The sequence below is a fragment of the Natrix helvetica genome (genome assembly GCF_964273705.1).
Source record: "Natrix helvetica genome assembly, chromosome: 8".
Taxonomy (NCBI): Eukaryota; Metazoa; Chordata; class Lepidosauria; order Squamata; family Natricidae; genus Natrix; species Natrix helvetica.
The window spans coordinates 3,071,698-3,090,930 of record NC_138559.1 but is presented as its reverse complement, the minus strand read 5'-3'; the positions used below and the strand labels follow the sequence as shown (position 1 = coordinate 3,090,930).

Sequence of the window (19,233 nt, the reverse complement as noted above, 5' to 3'; positions counted from 1 at the left end):
CTTGCAGCTGTCTGGAGTGAAGATTAGGATTCCTGAGTGGCTGGCAGCCTGTCTTGAGACCCCGGGAGACGGGAAAACGGAGCTGAAGCGTGCCTTGGCTTCTTCAATCCTTCCCCCCGCAAGGAAACATGGAAACCTGACCTCCTCGAGATGGCTCCGAAGCAGCCACTCCATCCCATCTTTCAAGGCCTAATTAGCCAACGAGAGCGCTGGCGTCTCCCACCTGTCTCTCTGGCCATCTGTCAGCCAGCAGTCCGAAATGCTCAGCCTGGACAAAAACGACCCAAGAAAGCTTCTTGAGCATCCCGTGGTTACCCATGATGTCGTCAAATGCCTATGGGGAGTCTCATCCAGTTCCTGGTGGAACCCTCAATGGTGCTTTTTCAGAAGGACATCCTTGGTTTTCCCTTGGAGATGTTTTGAGAAATGTAGCCATTTCTGAAATGTCCTTTAGGTTTAATCTCAAATTTTCCTGCCTTGCCTTCAGGAACAGCTCTGAACTTCTAGAAGACCGTCCTTCAGATCATCACTCAGGAACAGCTGTGAACTTTTTCAAGACCGTCCTTCAGATCATGTTTCACTGTGGTCTTCTTTTTTTCAGGCTAAACATACCCACCACCACCAAACATTCCTCCAAAGCTTTTCCTTTCCCAACCCTTCATATTCCTGGGTAAAGGTTTCGGCATCCTATCAGGGTCAGCCACCGGGACCAGAGGTTTCGTCTTCTGAGCTTTCAGACTCACGCTGGAGCCCATCATCCTCAGGGAACATCTCTCTACCGGAATGTCCACGTTGGGCTGTTCTTTGCATTGCATTTAGGTGGTGCCTGGTTCCGTGTGGCTTAGTTGTTCCTAAGTTGTTCGCCTCGTGTGCTCTGAAGGATCCCCGAAGCCCAACTGATTGAAGCAGTAGTCACCCAACTCTCTCACGAAAGAAGGCCAATATACGTCTCCTGGGTTAATGTGGCAGGATCCAATCTGGTTGGAAAAAGGTGATCACATGATCCCAAGGCCCTGCAACTGTCATAAGTACATGCCAGTTGCCAAGTGCCTGAATTTTTTTAAAAAAATATTTTTATTATTACATATAAGTATATGTCCTGGCATTTCATCCACCATAGAAACCGAAGTGGAAGACAAAATAACATACTGTATATACTACTTACACATTGTTATACAATTATTTTTGACCAACGTATTCATTCTAATACATATATAATATCTCATTTTAGGTCTATTCAGTCTAATTTTGCCCTGTTCCGACTCCCACCTCGTATTTCCAACCATTGATAAAATCTGTTGCATGTGTCATAATATTCTGTCTCTCCTTTGTTTTTAACATTAGTCTATCCATTTCTGCGCATGTTACAGTGGGGGGCTGCAGGTGGTAGGCCCCGGTAGGGACGTACCGGAGCTTGAGCAGAGCACCGGATACCGTTCCGGAGGGCTCATCATCCTCCCGCCCGACCTCCTTACCGGTCTTTCAAGTCTTCCGCCCTTCTGCGCACGTGCATGGCGCGTACAGCGCCTGCGTGACACCCCACTGAGCAGCTGGAGCGTCACAGAGGCGCTAAGACACATGCACACGCTGCCCGTGTGCGCGCACCCGCTATGCACATCCATGCGGCTGGGTCCACCACGGGTGTGTTTAATATCTTCCATATCATCTCCTTTTCCAAAGGGGTATTTTCACTTTTCCATCGTTGTGCATACACCATTCTCGCTGCTGTCAGGATGTGAAATATTAGGTATTTTAACCCTTTGCTAGAGCCTTCTGTGATAATACCCAATAGAAATAATTCTGACTTAAATGCCATAACTTGTCCAACAATTTTTTTTCCTAGCCACATTTGTAAGCAAAATCTCCTTGCTTTTTTACAGATCCGCCACATGTGGTAGTAGGTGCCCGGTGATTGTTAACATTTTGGGGATGTGTTGCTAAACCTTTTAGCCAATCTTGCCAGGGGAAGGTGCCATCCATAGAACATTTTAGAAAGGTTCTCTTTACATGATGTGGCTAAAGTAAAAATTCAAGAGCCTGAATTTTGATGGTGTGACTACAGAGAGTCTGCAACGGTTGTGTGGAAAATCACTTTTTTTCAAGTCCTGTCAGTTTGCAGAAATGGCTGCCAATTTATCAAAATGGCAGCAAACTGAGAATTGCCTGCACTAGGAAGGGAACCTCTGGCGCTGCCCGAAGAGAATCCAAAAAGGAAGATTTCTAATTGGGTTCCAGTTGTCTCCCAGTTCTGGATCAGAGGGCCTTTCAGATCTTTTTTTTAAAAAGAAGTTTATTATTTTTATTTCTCATATGTACATTCACAAATATACAATCTCATAAGTCTCATTGATAATATGTTATCTTTTTATAACAGTTTTTCCTCCTCCTAAAGTTAAAAATATAATCGAGATTGCTTTTCTGCCATCCATTACACTCATCTTATTTTATAATGACCTTCCTTTCTTCCCCTTTTCTCCTTCCCTCCCTTCTTCTCCTTCTCTCTTTTCTTCCTTCCTCCTCTCCTTTCCCTCCTCTCCCTCACTCTCCCATTTCCTACCCTCTCTCCTACTCTTACTTCCCCTCCATTTCCCTTTCTTCCCTCTCCTTTCTGCTCTCCTCTTCCTTCTTCGAGTATATTTTCTTGGCTATACAAAGATATAATCAAGATTGCTTTGCTATTATCCCATACACCCCTCTTATTTTACAACAATCCCACTCCTTCCTTCCTTCCTTCCTTCCTTCCATCCTGTCTTCTCTCCTCCTCTCCTTTCCCTTCTCTACTTCCCCTTCCCCCACTCCTCCCCTCTTCTTCCCTTCCCTACACTCTCTCCTACTCTTACCCTCCATTTCTTCCCCTCCTTTTTCCTTTCTTCTTTCTCCTTTCTCCTCTCCTCTTCCTACCTTTCTCTCTACTCCTCTCTCTCCATTCCCTCTTTTTGCGGTTATATTTACATATTCTCCTCTTTGATCCGGTGTAATTTTCGGGATGGCATTTCCAGCAAACCCAGTTCTTTTATTTAAATAACCATCTTAAGTTCTGAGGGACTTTTACATCTGACCTTGCAGGAAGGGCTCTTGACTCTCAGGAAATTTTAAAAAAAAATCTACCCCCTACCCCCACCCCGAAGCAGCTGGTGCTGAAATATGCATTTTTTGGGCTCATCTCTGGCACAGGCTGAACCAAACCGTGGCCTCTCAGCTGCCATCCTTCCATCCATCCCCACTTCAAGCCAGCTTCCCCAGCCTGCTTGGGAAGACCATAGCTGATTGGCACCTGGTTAGCTTGCACTCAGCTGTCCCTGATATTTGACACACACACACACATCCACACCCCTCCTTCTTCCTGCCAAACCAAAAAAACCCATCGCCCCTGGGAAAGAGAATAATAAAACATGCGAGGGGAAGGAGATGGGAGAGAGAGGGGAAAGGGGAAGAGACATCCTACAGAGCAAAAGAGCCCCTTAGGACGTTGACAAGAGGAATACCCTGCAGCCAGATGTTGATGTAGATTTGGTGGAGGAAAGTGGACCTCTTGAGAAATGGTTGTGTGGAGAGGATCTCCTTGCTGGGGACTTTAGAACTGAAGAACACCTAAACATCTCCTGAGGAAGGGTTTCCTAACTTGGATCATTTCTTCTTTTGTAGATCTTCTTCAAGATTGCCGCCATATATATTTTCCCTCCCTCTTGAGCCTTTTCCCATTCATCCACCCCAGGACTTTCCAACGGGAAAATCCTTTGCAACCTGTGGCACACGAAGCAACTTCCTTCTGCTCCTCTACTCCAAACTGGAAGGAGTAGAACGCTTTGGCTTTTACGTCTTTGGGAACTATGTCAATGTTGTTGGACGCCTCGGATGGAAACGCAAAGGGGATACGACCACAAACTCTCTCGGGAACATCTGGCATAGAAAGTAGTGGTAAGACGTGGCGTTTTGGGGGGAAATTGAGGTTGGTTTGGGGATCTTGTAAACCATTGACGTGGGAGGGGGCTACTTTTGAGGAAGTGCAACCTCCCTTCAGATAGATAAATGGTATCCGGTATTCATGGGAAGTCCAATCGGACTGAAGAGTCCAAGACTCGCTGGGAAATGGTCCATCTTCCATGGTGTAGGGGCAATGCTGACGCTGTCCCAGTGTTGCCTTGGGTAAAACAAGTGGTAAGGCCACACTTGGAATCCTGCATTCAGTTCTGGTCGCCACAATGTAGAAAAGAGGTGGTGGCTCTGGAAAGAGTGCAGAGAAGAGCAATGAAGAGGATTGGGGGACTGGAGGCTCAAACATACGAAGAACGGTTGCAGGAACCGGGTATGTCTAGTTTAATGAAAAGAAGGACTAGGGGAGACATGATAGCAGTCTTCCAATATCTCAGGGTTTGCCACAAAGAAGAGGGAATCAAGCTATTCTCCAAGGCACCTGAGGGCAGGACAAGAAGCAATGGGTGGAAACAAAGCAAGGAGAGAAGCAACCTAGAACTAAGGAGAAATTTCCTGACAGTGAGAACAATTAATCAGTGGAACAACTTGCCTCCAGAAGTTGTGAATGTTCCAACACAGGAAGTTTTGTAAGAAGAGGTTGGACAACCATTTGTCTGAAGTGGTGTAGGGGTTCCTGCCTAAACAGTGGGTTGGACTAGAAGACCTCCAAGATCCCTTCCAACTCTGTTATTCTATATCCCAAGTTTCGCCCGTTCCTTGATCCCATCATTCCTGGATCCCATTAATTTTCTGCCACCACAAAATTAACATTGTTTTAAAATGCAAGTGGAAGGGGGCATGGTTTCCTTCACCCACAAGAGTAAGATGAGGTTCTAATGTGTGTAATTTTGCAAGGTCAGGAAATGTTTCTATGGAAGAAAAGGAAGGGGGGGGTCACCATCCATTCAGTGTGTAATAGGACCTGTGGTAGACTTCCATCCCAATAAGAAAGGGGCGAACGCTCAAATATTAATTGCAAGATTTGAGCATTTTTGCCAAATGTCACAATTCCTGGAGATCTTTAATGCCGGGCCGACTGCCTTCCTTCTGTGTCTGCGAAACCTCCAGAACATTTTTCATTTCAAGGGAAGGAGAGTCACCCCCCCCCCAGGGCTGCTTGCTGTTCTTGAGCCCCGTTTTGATAATTTTGGGGATTTGGCAGAAGAAAAATATGCCTATGCAAAATATTATGCAATTTGGGGGAAATGGGGAAAATATTGTATTTACATTCCATGCAGTATAGGGTTATCCCTGCTATTTTGCTATTGTTTTGCTATTTTGGTCTGTTTTAAAATAATATAGAACAATAATATAGAACTGAGGAGAAATTTCCTGACAGTTGGAACAATTCATCAGTGGAACAGAAGTTGCTTCCAGAAGTTGTGAATGCCCCAACACAGGAAGTCTTTAAGAAGATGCTGGATAGCCATTTGTCTGAAATGGTATAGGGTTTCTAGTTAAGGGGTTGGACTAGAAGACCTCCAAGGTCCCTTTCAACTCTGTTATTCTATTCTAACCAACGATTCGGCCTTGGTCTTTTTGGTGACGTGCCTATATTTCCGCCATACTCTCTGCTGATGAAAAGAGCTGTTAAAAAACGCCCTTCCAGTGGCCCTCAGATTGTGTTTCATCTGATACGTGTCTCTAAAGAAGCTTTGCTGGTAGTTCAGTTGAAACACTTCACACAGCATCCTACAAAGTCACCTCAACAACAAAAGAAGATAATCCGAATTTGCATCCCAAATAGCTGACTCCAAAACGGAGAGAGGATATTGAGGATATTGTTGCAGAGTAAAATTAAAATCTGAGAGAAGAGAATATTTACAACTCGGAGTTGAAATGAGGGATCCTTGGAGTTCTCTGAGCTTGGTGGTTTTCTAGCAAATGTTTCATTACCAATTGTGATAACACCATCAATGCTAGAAGGGAGTGGGGTTTGCAGAGAGGAAAAGGAGGAGGGGGAGGGGGAGGGGGAGGAGAGCGGCTGTTGTAGGGTCCTTGGTGTTCTGTCAGCTTAGTGCTTTTCTTGAAGATGTTTCATTACCAAACTAGGGCACATCATCAGTGCAATGGCTGGCTGGGATGAAAAGAATTAGGGAGAAGGGGAACCAAGAGGAGCTGTTCTCGCCACAGAGGCCATCATGGGGTTCCTTCTCATTCCCCCAGCAATGGTGTGGGATTGTATTGTTGTGTTGTACAAGTAGTCCTTGACTTACGATTGGTGGCTTAGTGACTGTTGAAAGAAATCAAGGAAGCCCTGATGTCCAGGGCCTGGGCCAAGATATTACTCAACTCTGAAGCTGGCCTGACCGAGGCCATCTTGGAAGCTTCAGCGCTGCCACATTGGAGCTGAGGGATAGGGAGTGGGGAATAGAGATAGCTGGAGTTTTGTAGCCAAAACAAAATACTTTCCCCTGAGAACCAAGGACATTCCCACAGCTGGCTGAAGAGAGGAGGAGTAAAGTTTCCAAGCAACCGGAAAGCACCTTGATTGGACCACGTGACTGATTGTTTGGGGAAAGGGGGAAAACTTTTACTTTTAATTAGGTGAAAACCGCAGGAACATTCAGAGTCGTTTTCACCAGCTTGTGCCAATAGGGCATATCCGATAAACTTGTTCTTCAAGGAAACTGCTTGCCTCAGAGTTCTGTTTACTATAGGTCACGAATGCTTCTGACCACAACCAAATCGGGTTCCAACCAGGGGTGGAATCTACTTACCTTTGCTACCGGTTGGAAATGTGAGCTCCCTTTGCTCACGTGCAACACCTCTGTGCACGCGTAGGAACTCCCGTGCATGTGCAGAGCGTCAAAAACGGACGGGATGATGTCTGGGTGGGTGGGCGGAGCCTGCAACCGAGGGCGCCTGCAAAGGTAAGTAGAACAGCGAGTGGAAGGAATCTGTTGTGCCATGCGATTTAGATTAGCTAGAAAGCAGGAAATCCTGCCTTCTAGCTAATATAAATCGCACATCACAGCTGATGGTTGGAAAAATCAGTTTGCCTGAACCAGAAGCATACTGGTTCGGGCAAACCAGTCTGAACAGGTCGCATTTCACCCCTGGTTCCAACCAAAAAGTTCACAATTTTATTTTTTCCCCGCAGCCAATTTCCCCTTCCACGCCATTTTTTTTTAATGTAAATGCCAAATTTCTAAAATTAGGTTCGGGTCAGAACCAAGTTGGTGTACGAATGATGGGTCGTGACCAGAGGTTCTACTGTATTATTTGGAACCCTGAAAAAATTCTTCTTTCCAGGTTGACTTTGAAAATAAAGGATAAAGAGGAATCTGTGTGCTTCAAGACATGGGGAAGATTTTATGATTGGCTAGGGAAAGAAATTTAGAAAAGAAAGCAAGAGAGAGATATAGAACCCAGCCGAGATACTATTGAATGGAAAAGAGGGGGGGGAGAAGTGGAAAATAGAAAAGAAAAGATTTATATACAAGTATATATTCAAGAGAGGGATTATAAAGGGAAAAAACATAGTTAGGATAGACTAGCAAAGGAAAGGAAATAAGAAATGATATTAAATCATATTTGGTTTGCGGAAACACCATCCCAAGAAAATATAAACTGACAGCTGAAAGAGACACCTACAAAACAGAAAAAGAAAGGAAGAGAGGAGGAGAAGAGAGGAAGGGGAGGGAAGGAAGAAAGAGGTAAGGAGAGGAGGATGGGAGGGAGAGAAAGAGAAGGAGAGAGGGTAGGAAGGGGAAGAGGAAGAGTAGGAGTAGGGGAGAGGTAAGGGAAGGGGAAGAAGAGGAGGGAAGGAAGGAAGAGGTAAGGAGAGGAGAGTGGAAGGGAGAGAAACAGAAGGAGAGAGGGTAGGAAGGGGAAGAGTAGGAGTAGGGGAGGGGTAAGGGAAGAAGGATGGGAAAGGAGAGGAGGAAGGAAGGAAGAGGTAAGAAGGATGGAAGGGAAAGAAAGAGTCAGAAAGAGGGTAGGGAGGGGAGGAGGAAGTAGGGGAAGAAAGAAGGGGAAGAAGAGGGAAGGAAGGAAGAGGGAAGGAGAGGAGGGCGGAAGGGAGGGAAAGAGAAGGAGAGAGGGTAGGAAGGGGGAGAGGAAGAGAGGAGTAGGGGAGGGGTAAGGGAAGAAGGAAAGGGGAAGGAGAGGAGGAAGGAAGGAAGTAGAGAAGGGAGGGAGGGAGAAAAGAAAGGGAAAATAAAGTGGAAGGGATGGTAAACAAAGCAACCCAAACTGTATATTATAACCTTTTATATGGAATAATAAATGCAAAAGAATGACAAATGTAAAGAAGAAGAAGAAGGTGTGTGACGCTGTACCTATCATTGTATGTCGAGGAATAAAAAATAAATCCTTCTTTCCTCGTTCTCTCCAGGAGAAAATGGCGAGACCTCTCGGGGAAAATCTTCTGATTCCAGCGGTGAAGAGGAAGCAAACACGGGTCAAAAGAAGCCGCGTAGGCATCGGACCCATTTCACCAGCCAGCAGCTGCAGGAACTGGAGGCTACGTTTCAGCGAAACCGCTACCCGGACATGAGCACAAGGGAAGAGATAGCCGGCTGGACCAATCTGACCGAGCCGAGGATAAGGGTGAGGGTCACTGTAGAAAGAACTGATGGGGGGAAGGAGGGAAACGGTTCCTCCCATTAGCTCAGCCGCACCAATGATGGATCACGGAAGAAGAGAGGGGCTTGCAAGCCAATCCTTGGCAAGATCAGAGATTCTTGGCCTACCCTTCTTTGAAGTGTTAACATCACTTTATAATGGCTCAGTATTATAGATCGATCAGAAAGGTTGGCAGTTTGGTGGTTCGAATCCCTAGCACCACGTAACGGGGTGAGCTCCCGTTCCTTGTCCCAGCTTCTGCCAACCTAGCAGTTCGAAAGCACATAAAAAATGCAAGTAGAAAAATAGGAACCACCTTTGGTGGGAAGGGAACAGCATTCCGTGCGCCTTCGGCGTTGAGTCATGCTGGCCACATGACCACGGAGACGTCTTCGGACAGCGCTGGCTCTTCGGCTTTGAAATGGAGATGAGCACCGCCCCCTAGAGTCGGGAACGACTAGCACAGAAGTGCAAGGGGAACCTTTACCTTGGTAAGAACACATTTGGAATACCGCATTGATCTTTGATCGTCACAATCTAAAGAAGAGTGCAGAGAAGAGCAGCAAAGAGGATTAGGGGACTGGAGGCTAAAACATACGAAGAACGGTTGCAGGAACTGAGTATGTCCAATTTGATGAAAAGAAGGACTAGGGGAGACATGATAGCAGTCTTCCAGTATCTCAGGGGCTGCTCCAAAGAAGAGGGAGTCAAACTATTCTCCAAGGCACATGAGGGCAGGACAAGAAGCAATGGGTGGAAATGCCTATAGAGATTCTCAGTCATCCAGATCAGGGTTGCCTCAAAGGTGCCTTTTTCAAGAGACAGATGGACTTTCTGGTTTTTCTTTGAAGACGTTTTGCTCCCCATCCAAGAAGTTTCTTCAAAGAAAAACCAGAAAGTCCCGTTTCCTCTTGAAAAAAGCACCTTTGGGCCAATGGATGGAAACTAATCAAGGAGAGAATCAACCTAGAGCTAAGGAGAAATAGGGATGACATGACAGCAATCCTCCAATATTTGAGGGGCTGCCACAAAGAAGAGGGAGTCAAGCTATTCTCCAAAACACCTGAAGTCAGAGAAGAAGAAATGGATGGAAATTAATCAAGGAGAGAAGCAACCTAGAATTAAGGAGAAATTTCCTGATGGTTAGAACAATTAATCCGTGTAACAAGTTGCCTCCAAAGTTGTGAATGCTCCAACACTGGAAGTTTTTAAGAAGAGATTGGACAACCATTTTTTCTGAAATGGTATAGGATTCCTGCCTGAGCAGGGGGGGTTGGACTAGAAGACCTCCAAGGTCCCTTCCAACTCTGGCATTCTATTATACCCCAACTTCTTCAGGAATTGTCAACCCTTGTGAAGTTGACAAACTCGCAAAAGGAAGGAGAGATCTTTAGGGCCATTATTAGGACCATGTAGCAGAAACTTGAAAGCCCATCAAAGCAATTCTCCAGCTCATCTTCGACCTAGTGTAATTAAAGTTGAATTACTTTTCTTGAGTCTTTTGATTTAGAGTAGTGGTCTCTACTACACTTGGCAGCTTTTAGACTTGCGGACTTCAACTCCCAGAATTCCCCAGCCGGCATGGCTGGCTGAGTAATTCTGGGAGTTGAAGTCCGCAAGTCTTAAAGTTGCCAATGCGGTCTGCAAAGTTGCCAAGCGGTCTGCCCTTCCTGATTGACAAGCTCAGTGTCTTAGCCACTGAGCCACCGCGTCCCTCACAGGAACCATTAGCACGACTCAGGTGATCCTGAGGACACAGATAAGCCTTCAAGGAATGACCAGCTGTCTGGAAAGAATATAAATCCTTCCATTCCCCACCATCCAGTCAGAGCTGAAGAAGCTCCTTGGTTGAGAAGTGAAACATCTTCAAAGAAAAACAAGAAAGTCCAGTGGCCTCTTGGAAAAAGCACCTTTGGGACATCTCACCATGTTGATTTCTTGATCTGGTCTACCTAGTAGGATTGAAAATCCCAAAGATGCTTTTTTTCAAGAGGCCACTGGATTTTCTGGGTTTTTCTTTGAAGAAGTTTCGCTTCTCCTCCAAGAAGCTTCTTCAGTTCTGACTAGATGGTTGGGAATGGAAGGATTTATATTCCTTGCAGACAGCTGGTCATTAAATCATGACCTGGATGACTGAGAATCTCCATGGACTTTTAGCTAGGCATAGAGCTGAAGAAGCTTCTTGGATGAGAAGCAAAGCATCTTCAAAGAAAAACAGAAAGCCCAGGTTGCCTCTTGAAAAAAGCACCTTGGGATAACTATGACCTGGAGGATGTAGAATCTAAATAGACATTTACTAGGCGTAAAACTTTCTCACACTTCACCTCCTCTTTTCCTCCTCTGCTTTTCCATACGCATTCCATTCCCAGTTGTGCTGAGACTATATTCTTGTTGGAAATTGGGGGTGGGGGGGAGGGAATTGAGTGACAGAGCACCTGGAGGACAGCAGAGGGAGAAAGATGGGGAAGAAACCTTGCGTAAATCACCATGAAATGATGGAACGATATGTCCGATTTGTGGTTTGCAGGCTGGCTTAAGTACTGTTGCTGCAATACTTTTCTGATTTTCTTTTCTTTAAAAAACAAACAAACACATGTCCTACGATTGTTCACGCATTCCTCTAGGAAAGCGTGGAGAATGGGACAAACTGAAAGCATTCATAGATGTCTCTTGCAAATGTCAGTAAGTATACGTCTCCCAGGATAGTGTTGCAGGATGAGAGGTTAATTCTTCCAAGACTCTTGCTGGAGCCATTCCTCAGGGAACGTCTGTCTCTAGAATGTGAGCACTAGGACAGGGGTCCCCAACTTTTTCTATACCTTGCTGCACCCCTAGAACACTTCTGATATATTCTCGCACCCCCTTCAAAAATAAATAACTATATGCATAAAATTATATGCATATAGTTATATGCATGTATGTATATATGTATGTGTATGTATGTATGTATGCATATATATATGTTTTCGTAGATTTCCACGGGTGTAGGTATGCTGGTTTTGTTGTATTCGGGTCTTTTCCCGTGTAAGATTGAGATTGTCTTGGCAACGTTTCAGCAAGATCTCACTTGCCATCTTCAGGCTTTGGGCTTAAAATGCGAATGGCAACTGCCCAGCAACATATTTAGGACAAACAAATAGGAGAATAAATGCACGCATCGCAGAACACAAGAATGCAGTAAGAAAAAAAGAAAAACCTTCCTCCCTTTTCCAGCACCTTAAAGCTACAGGACATGAAATCAACTTTGAAGGAGCCAGGTTAATCTCCAAAACAGAACACCTCAACAAGAGAATAATTATGGAAGCCATCGAAATAGAGAAACACCCCCACAACATGAATAAACGTGATGATACCTCCCGCTTACCAAACATCTGGAAACCAGCCCCCACCCAGGCCGTTACAATACAAAACAACAATGCACACACAGCCAGCACCAATCAGCACCAATCTACCAATCATGATACAACCACACAACCAATCATTCCACTTACTGAAATAAAGCCAGCACCCCATCCCCCCCCCCCAAGATTTACAGAAAGACGGCAGCTCCGATCGCATTTTAAGCCCAAAGCCTGAAGATGGCAAGTGAGATCTTGCTGAAACGTTGCCAAGACAATCTCAATCTTGCACGCGAAAAGACCCGAATACAAAAAAACCAGCATACCTACACCCGTGAAAATCTACGAAAACAAATATATATGTATGTATGTATGTGTGTGTGTGTGTGTGTGTGTGTGTGTATGTATGTATGTATGTATGTATGTGTATATATATATATATATATATATATATATATATATATATATATATATATATATATATATATATATATATATATATATATATATATATATATATGTTTGTTTTTGTAGATTTTCACAGGTGTAGGTATGCTGATCTTGTTGCATTTGGGTCTTTTCCCATGTAAGTTTGAGATTGTCTTGGCAACGTTTCGGTGAGGTCTCACTCACCATCTTCAGGCTGGGTTTTGGACTTAAAGCGTGGTCGCAGCTGCCATCTTTCTATAAATATATATATTTATGCCCCCCCAGGGAGGGGCAAAGGTGTTTGCGTTGCTTGGTGCCTTCCAGATACGGCTAGGTTGGTGAGCAGCTCTGTGCCCAGCTGGAGAGGGGGGTTGCCGGGCGGCTGCATCCCAGCATGGCTTTTTCGGCAGCTTCCAAACCAAGTCTTCTGGTAGTAGCTGCTCTGGGTGTACATTCTATAGTTGTACCCTCTGGGAGTATGCGGCCACTGCCGGAAGACTTGGTTTGGAAGCCACCAAAAAAGCCATGCTGGAATGGCGGTGGTGGCAGCGGAGGGAGAGCTGGGCCAGGCATTGTGAGGCTGGGAAGCACGTGAGCGGGAGTGGAACAGCCGCTCACGCAACCCCCCTCTCCAGCCGTGCAGAGCGCCATTTCCTGGCATTTCGAAGGCACCAAGCCGCGGGGGGCCGGCAGTGGCAAACAGGCGCTCACACGATTTGGCGATACCCCTAGGTTAGTGAATGGTGCTGTGCCTGGCTGGAAAGGGGGTTTGCTGGGTGGCTGCTCATGAGCATGGTCGCTTCATGGCTGCTACGTTGCACTGCTGCGACAGCGTAACACAGTCATTTGCCCCTGAGGCTGTGCCCGGCTCTTCGGGAGCCCGCTCACAAGAGAGCAGCTGCCCGGCAACCCCAAAACAATAAACCCTGCCCTCATAATAAGGCCCAAGCCATATTCTGTGGGTCAAAAGAAAATAAGACCCTGTCTTATTTTTGAGGAAACACGGTGTGTGTGTGTGCGTGTATGTATGTATATATGTGTGTATATTTATATGTATGTATGTGTGTGTGTGTGTGTGCATGTGTGTGTGTGTGGAATGGGGGAGGGAAGGAGGAAGGAAGGAGGAATAGCAATAGCACTTAGACTTATATACCACTTTTCTAGTCCTCTCCAAGAGGCAGCTTCTTTCCCCCCAACAATATGGCTCCTCATTTTACCCACCTCAGAAGGATGGAAGGCTGAGTCAACCTTGAGCCTGGGGCAGTGGTAGGATTCATTTTTTTTTACTACAGGTTCTGTGGGGGTGGCTTGGTGGGCGTGACAGGGGAAGGATACTGCAACATCCGCATTCCCCCCCGATCAGCTGGGACTCGGGAGGCAGAGAATAGATGGGGGCGGGGCCAGCCAGAGGTGGTATTTACTGGTTCTCCCAACTACTCAAAATTTCCGCTACTGGTTCTCCAGAACTGGTCAGAACCTGCTGAATCCCACCTCTGGCCTGGGGAAATTCGAACTGCCAAATTGCAGTCAACCAGCAGTCAACAGAAGCAGCCTGCAGTCCTGCCCTCTAACCACTGTGCCACCACGGCTCATAGCTTCTCACTGCCTCCCACCATGGATGTTGGAAGCTCATAACCTTCCTCCACTTTTGACCACAGGAGCTGGTCTTTTAAGGAGGCTCTCTGCAGTTTCCCTGCTTCCCAGGCCAGTAGCTCTCGATAGTCTTCCTTGGATCGTTCTTCTTCTCTTCTAAAAGAGGACAAGAGAAATCTCTGGGTGACCATCACATGGTGACGGTTCCACACAACAAGTTTTAGAATCGTTCCTCAACCTTGCGTAACGGAGTACCATATTTTTCAAAGTATAAGACACACCTTTTCCCTCCAAAAAAGAGGGTGAAAATCTGGGTGCATCTTATTCACTAGATATAGCATTTTTGGCCTCCTGGAACCCAGCCCCATTTGCAAAAATGGTCATGCAGAGGGTTTGGGAGGCCTGCAAAATGATTTTGAGGGCTGGGGACGGCAAAAACAAGTGAAAAACGGGCAAAACAATTTTTGCTCGTTTCCCACCCCAGCTCCCAGGAGTATTTTGCAGGCCTCTCAAACTCTCTGCATGCCCCTTATTTTCACAAAAAAGATGCGTGCAGAGGGTTTGGGAGGCCTGCAGAGTGCAAAACCTTTTTTTCTAAATTTACCTCTTCAATATCTTGGTGCGTCTTATACTCCGAAAAATACGGTAGTTTTGGATTCCTTCCTCAGCCTTGCATGACAGAGGACTTGTTTTCTGCTCTCTCTCCCCACCCGTCTCTTCTCTTTCAAGGTTTGGTTCAAGAACCGACGCGCCAAGTGGCGGAAAAAGGAACGTCACCAGCAGACGGAACTTTGCAAAGGAGCCTTTGGGTCGCAGCTGAATGGGTTGACTGGGAACCCTTACGAAGACCTTTACCCCACCTATGCCTATAACACCTGGACTCCCAAGGGGCTACACAGCAGCCCTATCCATGGCAAAGGCTTCCAGCTCTTCAACTCCATCAACCTCAACTCTTTTGCACCCCAGAACGTGTTCCCCGCAGCCGCCGGACCTTCGCTGCCTGGAGTTCCATCTCTGGAAAACTTCAACAGCCTGGCAAGTGCTCCAGGGCACTCAAGTTCCATGTATGGGCCTGTCGCGCCTTCGCCCTACATATACAGGGACCCCTGCACCTCAGGCCTGGCGGGATTGAGACTCAGAGCAAAACAGCCACAATCCGCTCTTGGTTACGGCGCTCCCCAAAATGTCAGCCCCAGCTCCAGCCAGTATCCTCTGGACAGGCCGGTGTGACGCTGGGTTGCAGGTTGAGAGATGATCAGAATTGCATCCCATTAATTGTAAATATATAACCCAAAGCAGGGGTGAAATCCAGCAGGTTCTGGAGAACCGGTAGCAGAAATTTTGAGTACGTTGGAGAATCTGTAGCGGAAATTTTAAGTAGTTTGGAGAACCAGTAGCAGAAATTGTGAGTAGTTTGGAGAACCGGCAAATACCACCTCTGGCTGGCCCGAGTGGGGTGGGAATGGAGATTTTGCAGTATCCTTCCCCTGCCACGCCCACCAAGCCACGCCCACTAAGCCATGCCCACAGAACCGGTAGTAAAAAAAATTGAATGTCACCACTGACCCAAAGCCGCAGGAACGCGGAAGGGATGTCCACACCCTGTCCAGAGAATCCAAATACCATTTCTATTGGAAGGATGACCACTTTTGGGAAAAAGTCACGGGTGATTGACCTGTCTTCTGATGAATTAGTTAAATATAAATCTGTGTTTTGCAACCTCGGCCACTGGAAGGTGTGCGGACTTCAACTCCCAGAATTCTTTAGCTAGCATGGATGAATTGAGGCCAATCGGTAATTTTCTGACAGTGAGAACAATCCACCCATGGAACAGAAGTTGCCTTCGGACGTTGTGGGAGCTTCATCCCTGGAAGCTTTCAAGAAGAGACTGAACTGCCATCGGTCAGAAATTGTGCAGGGTCTCCTGCTTGGACAGGGGGCTGGACTAGATGACCTACAAGATCCCTTCCAACTCTGTTATCCTATGGATTGCTATGTGCTAATCAAGGAAAGAAGCAACCTGGAATTAAGGAGAAACTTCCTAACAGGGAGAACAATCAACCCATAGAAAAGAAATTGCCTTCGGAAGTTGTGGGAGCTTCATCCCTGGAGGCTTTCAAGAAGAGACTGGGCTGCCATCGGTCAGAAATGCTGTAGGGGTCTCCTGCTTGCGCCGGGGGGGAGGAGGCTTGGACTAGATGACCTCCAAGGTTCCTTTCAACCCTGTGAATCTAAGAATCCGGCCTCCATAAAAATAATTTTAAAAACTTCTTCAAGTCCTGGATAGGGAAAGAAATGCTAATTGGCGAATACTTTTGGTTGTTTCCTTTCTGACGACCATCTGGGCTTCCAGAATTTTCTGAGCGCGGATCGTACTTTAGTTGAAGTGCCATAAGCAGCCAACCACCATCGTCTAATTTCATCTGAACCTCTTCAGGTCAGATACCCGAGATGGTTGGAATTAATTAATTAATAATAACGATCCTGGAAAGATGGCAGGGTCAGATGTTTGGAGAAGACAGGGGGGGGGGGGAACCCATCTGTTTTTACTCATCAAAGCCGAAGCTCTCAAAAAGAAAAGGGGGAGGGGAGGAAAAACGCCAACCCTCCTCTCTATTAAGGCGGTCTTCTTCAACGTGGCCCACCCCAGGGGTTTTGGATTACAATTCCTCTCATCCCCAGCCAGTATAGCCATAACGCGCCTAGGTTCAACTCAGGTAGTAAGCACCACATATAGGAAGGCAGAGTTGAGGAAGAGGCACTATGGAGGCAGCTAATTGGCGCTCCATTCGTCTTCTTTCATCTCTACACCACTGTTAACTTCCGTTGCCCTTCCAGGTCAGGGCCCAGAAAATTCCAGGTCAGGGCCGTGAACAGGAACTAGAAATTTCCATGCTCTCATCTTGTCCTTGTTCACCCCCCTCCCCATACCACTAGGCAGATAGAGATAGCAACGGGACTTCTCTAAGCGGTTTACGGAGTCAGCCTCTTGCCCCCAACAATCTGGGTTCTCATTTGACTCACCTCGGAAGGATGGAAGGCTGAGTCAACCTTGGTTCAGGATCTAACTCCTGGCTGTGGGCAGAGTCAGACTGCAATACTGCATTCTAACCACTGTGCCGTCATGGCAGGAGGGAGGGAAGGAAGGAAGGAAGGAAGGAAGGAAGGAAGGAAGGAAGGAAGGAAGGAAGGAAGGAAGGAAGGAACTGAGGTGGTGCAGTGGTTAGAGTGCAGTACTGCAGGCTACTTCAGCTGACTGCTAGCTGCAATTCGGCAGTTAGAATCTCACCAGGCTCAAGTTTGACTCAGCCTTCCATCCTTCTAAGGTCAGTCAAATGAGGACCCAGATTGTTGGGGGCAAGAGGCTGACTCTGTAAAGAGTCAGGGCTGCAAAGTACTGTGAAGTGGTATATAAGTCTAAATCCTGTTGCTATTGCGAAGGAAGGAAGGAAGGAAGGAAGGAAGGAAGGAAGGAAGGAAGGAAGGAAAACAGCAATAGCACTGTGCTTAGACCCTGTAATTCAGCTTTACAATGAGCTCCCCTCTCCCTTTTTCTAGGGGCCTGGAGGCTAAAACCTATGAAGAACAGTTGCAGGAATTGGGATGTTTAGTCTAGTGACAAGAAGGAGTCAGGGTGACGTGATAGCAGTGTTCCAATATTTGAGGGGCTGTCACAAGGAAGAGGGAGGGGGGGGGGTCAACCCATTTTCCAAAGCCACCAGACGGCAAGACAAGAAACAAGGGACGGGAACTACTCAAGGAGAGAAGCAACCTGGGATTAAGGAGAAACTTTCCTCAACCAGTGGAGCAGCTGGCCTTCAGAAGTTGTGGGCATCCATCACTGGAGTTTTTAAAGAAGAGACTGAAATGGTATAGGATCTCCTGCTTGAGCAGGGGGCTGGACTAGAAGGCCTCCATGGTCCCTTCTAACTCTGTTATTCTGTTGTTGACTCTGAGTTTCATCCTCCCTTTCTGAGCCTTTTGGCATCCTACGCCATCAATCCCACAGTTCCAAAGTCGAAGGGGCGGGTAAATCCTCCCCTTTCCCTTGGCTGCTCCATGGGCTCCTCCAGGTCAGAAAACTTAATAATCCTGTTCAGGGGGTGGGATTCAAAAATATTAGCAACCGGTTCTCTGCCTGGTTGCTGGGTGGGCGTGGCCATGGTGGGCGTGGCCTTCTTGGCCTCCTGCGCCATGGGGTTGGGGGCATTTTCGCTTTCCTTGAGGTTCCAGGAGGGCAAAAGCAGCTTCCCCCCTGGCTCCAGAGGCACTTTTGGGAGGCTCGTTTTTCGCCCCCCCAGAGCCTCCATACAAGCCCTGCACTTAGCTGGGCATCCAAAACGGGTTGCGTGGAGACTCCTGGGAGGGGAGGGGCAGGGTGGGCGGGGCCAGCCAGTCCTTGCGACTACCGTTTTGTCGAACCAGATGTAAAATTAGCACCTGATTCTCTGAAACCGGTCCAAACTGGTTGAATCCCACCCAATTTCTTGTTTATCCTGAGACGGTCCAAATCATAAATGTCAAAACTGATCACAATTCACAGTTTTTTCAGGGCCATCATAACTTTGAACCATCACTAAACGAACTGTTGTAACGTCAAGGACTACCTGTAATTTATCAGCTCAGGATCATCCGAAAACTGTGTTGGTTTTTTTGCAAATCTATTGCCAATAACTTAAAAACCAGACAGAGCGTTGCAACCGATTTTCTCCTTCCTCTTCTTTTTGGCGGATGGTTTTCAGAAGGTCCTCCTTCTCTACGGATGAATGTGTCAGATGGAAGCTCTCTTTTTTTAATCCCCATAATCCATCCTTCCCCTCCAGGTGCCCTCTAGATATCTTAGGCCAAGCCCGCCCCCCATCACGTCTAACGAGCCTCTCTACTACTCATTCTGCTGCCCTTCCAAATTAAGAACATCCTTGAAAACTATCTGGAGACCTTTAATCGTGTCCTTTTTGCCTTATCCATCTGGAAGTGCAGTTGGTAAATTTAGAACTAATAAAAGAAGATACTTCTTCACTCAGCGTGTCACCCGAGAATGGAATTCACCATCGTAGAAGTCAGCCTTGGCCTCCATGGAAGCTGACAGTAGCTCTCCTTCTCCAACTATAAGCCCATAATTAGTTATTTTCCCAAAATGTTTACCGCTATTTTAGGATCTCTCTCTCTCTCTCTCTTTCTATCCCCCTCTCTCATCTCTATCTGTCTGTCTATCTAGCTGTCTATTTCATTATATCTATCTATCTATCTATCTATCTATCTATCTATCTATCTATCATCTATCTATCTATCTATCTATCTTATCTATCTATCAATCATCTATTTATCT

At 46.5% G+C, this 19,233-nt stretch overlaps 1 protein-coding gene across 2 annotated transcripts; it reads left to right on the top strand.

Annotated features, from left to right (window-relative positions):
• Positions 1-3,524: 3,524 nt before the first annotated feature.
• Positions 3,525-16,460, top strand: LOC309396292 (pituitary homeobox 2-like). 2 transcript variants are annotated; one of them, XM_081961324.1, is made up of 3 exons: positions 3,525-3,918; positions 8,315-8,529; positions 14,634-16,460. In XM_081961324.1, the coding sequence occupies exons 1-3, from the start codon at positions 3,831-3,833 to the stop codon at positions 15,132-15,134; spliced, it is 804 nt and encodes a 267-aa protein (XP_081817450.1). In that variant the 5' UTR covers positions 3,525-3,830; the 3' UTR covers positions 15,135-16,460. The 2 variants fall into 2 exon arrangements, with proteins under 2 accessions (XP_081817450.1, XP_081817451.1); XM_081961325.1 differs by lacking the exon at positions 3,525-3,918 and adding an exon at positions 4,233-4,306.
• The last annotated feature ends 2,773 nt before the right edge of the window (positions 16,461-19,233 follow it).

Coding starts and splice junctions, on each gene's coding strand:
- LOC309396292 (XM_081961324.1), top strand. CDS start 3,831: ATGTCAATGTTGTTGGACGCCTCGGATGGAAACGCAAAGGGGATACGA. Junction 3,919..8,314: donor ATCTGGCATAGAAAGTAGTG/GTAAGACGTGGC, acceptor CGTTCTCTCCAG/GAGAAAATGGCGAGACCTCT. Junction 8,530..14,633: donor TGACCGAGCCGAGGATAAGG/GTGAGGGTCACT, acceptor TTCTCTTTCAAG/GTTTGGTTCAAGAACCGACG.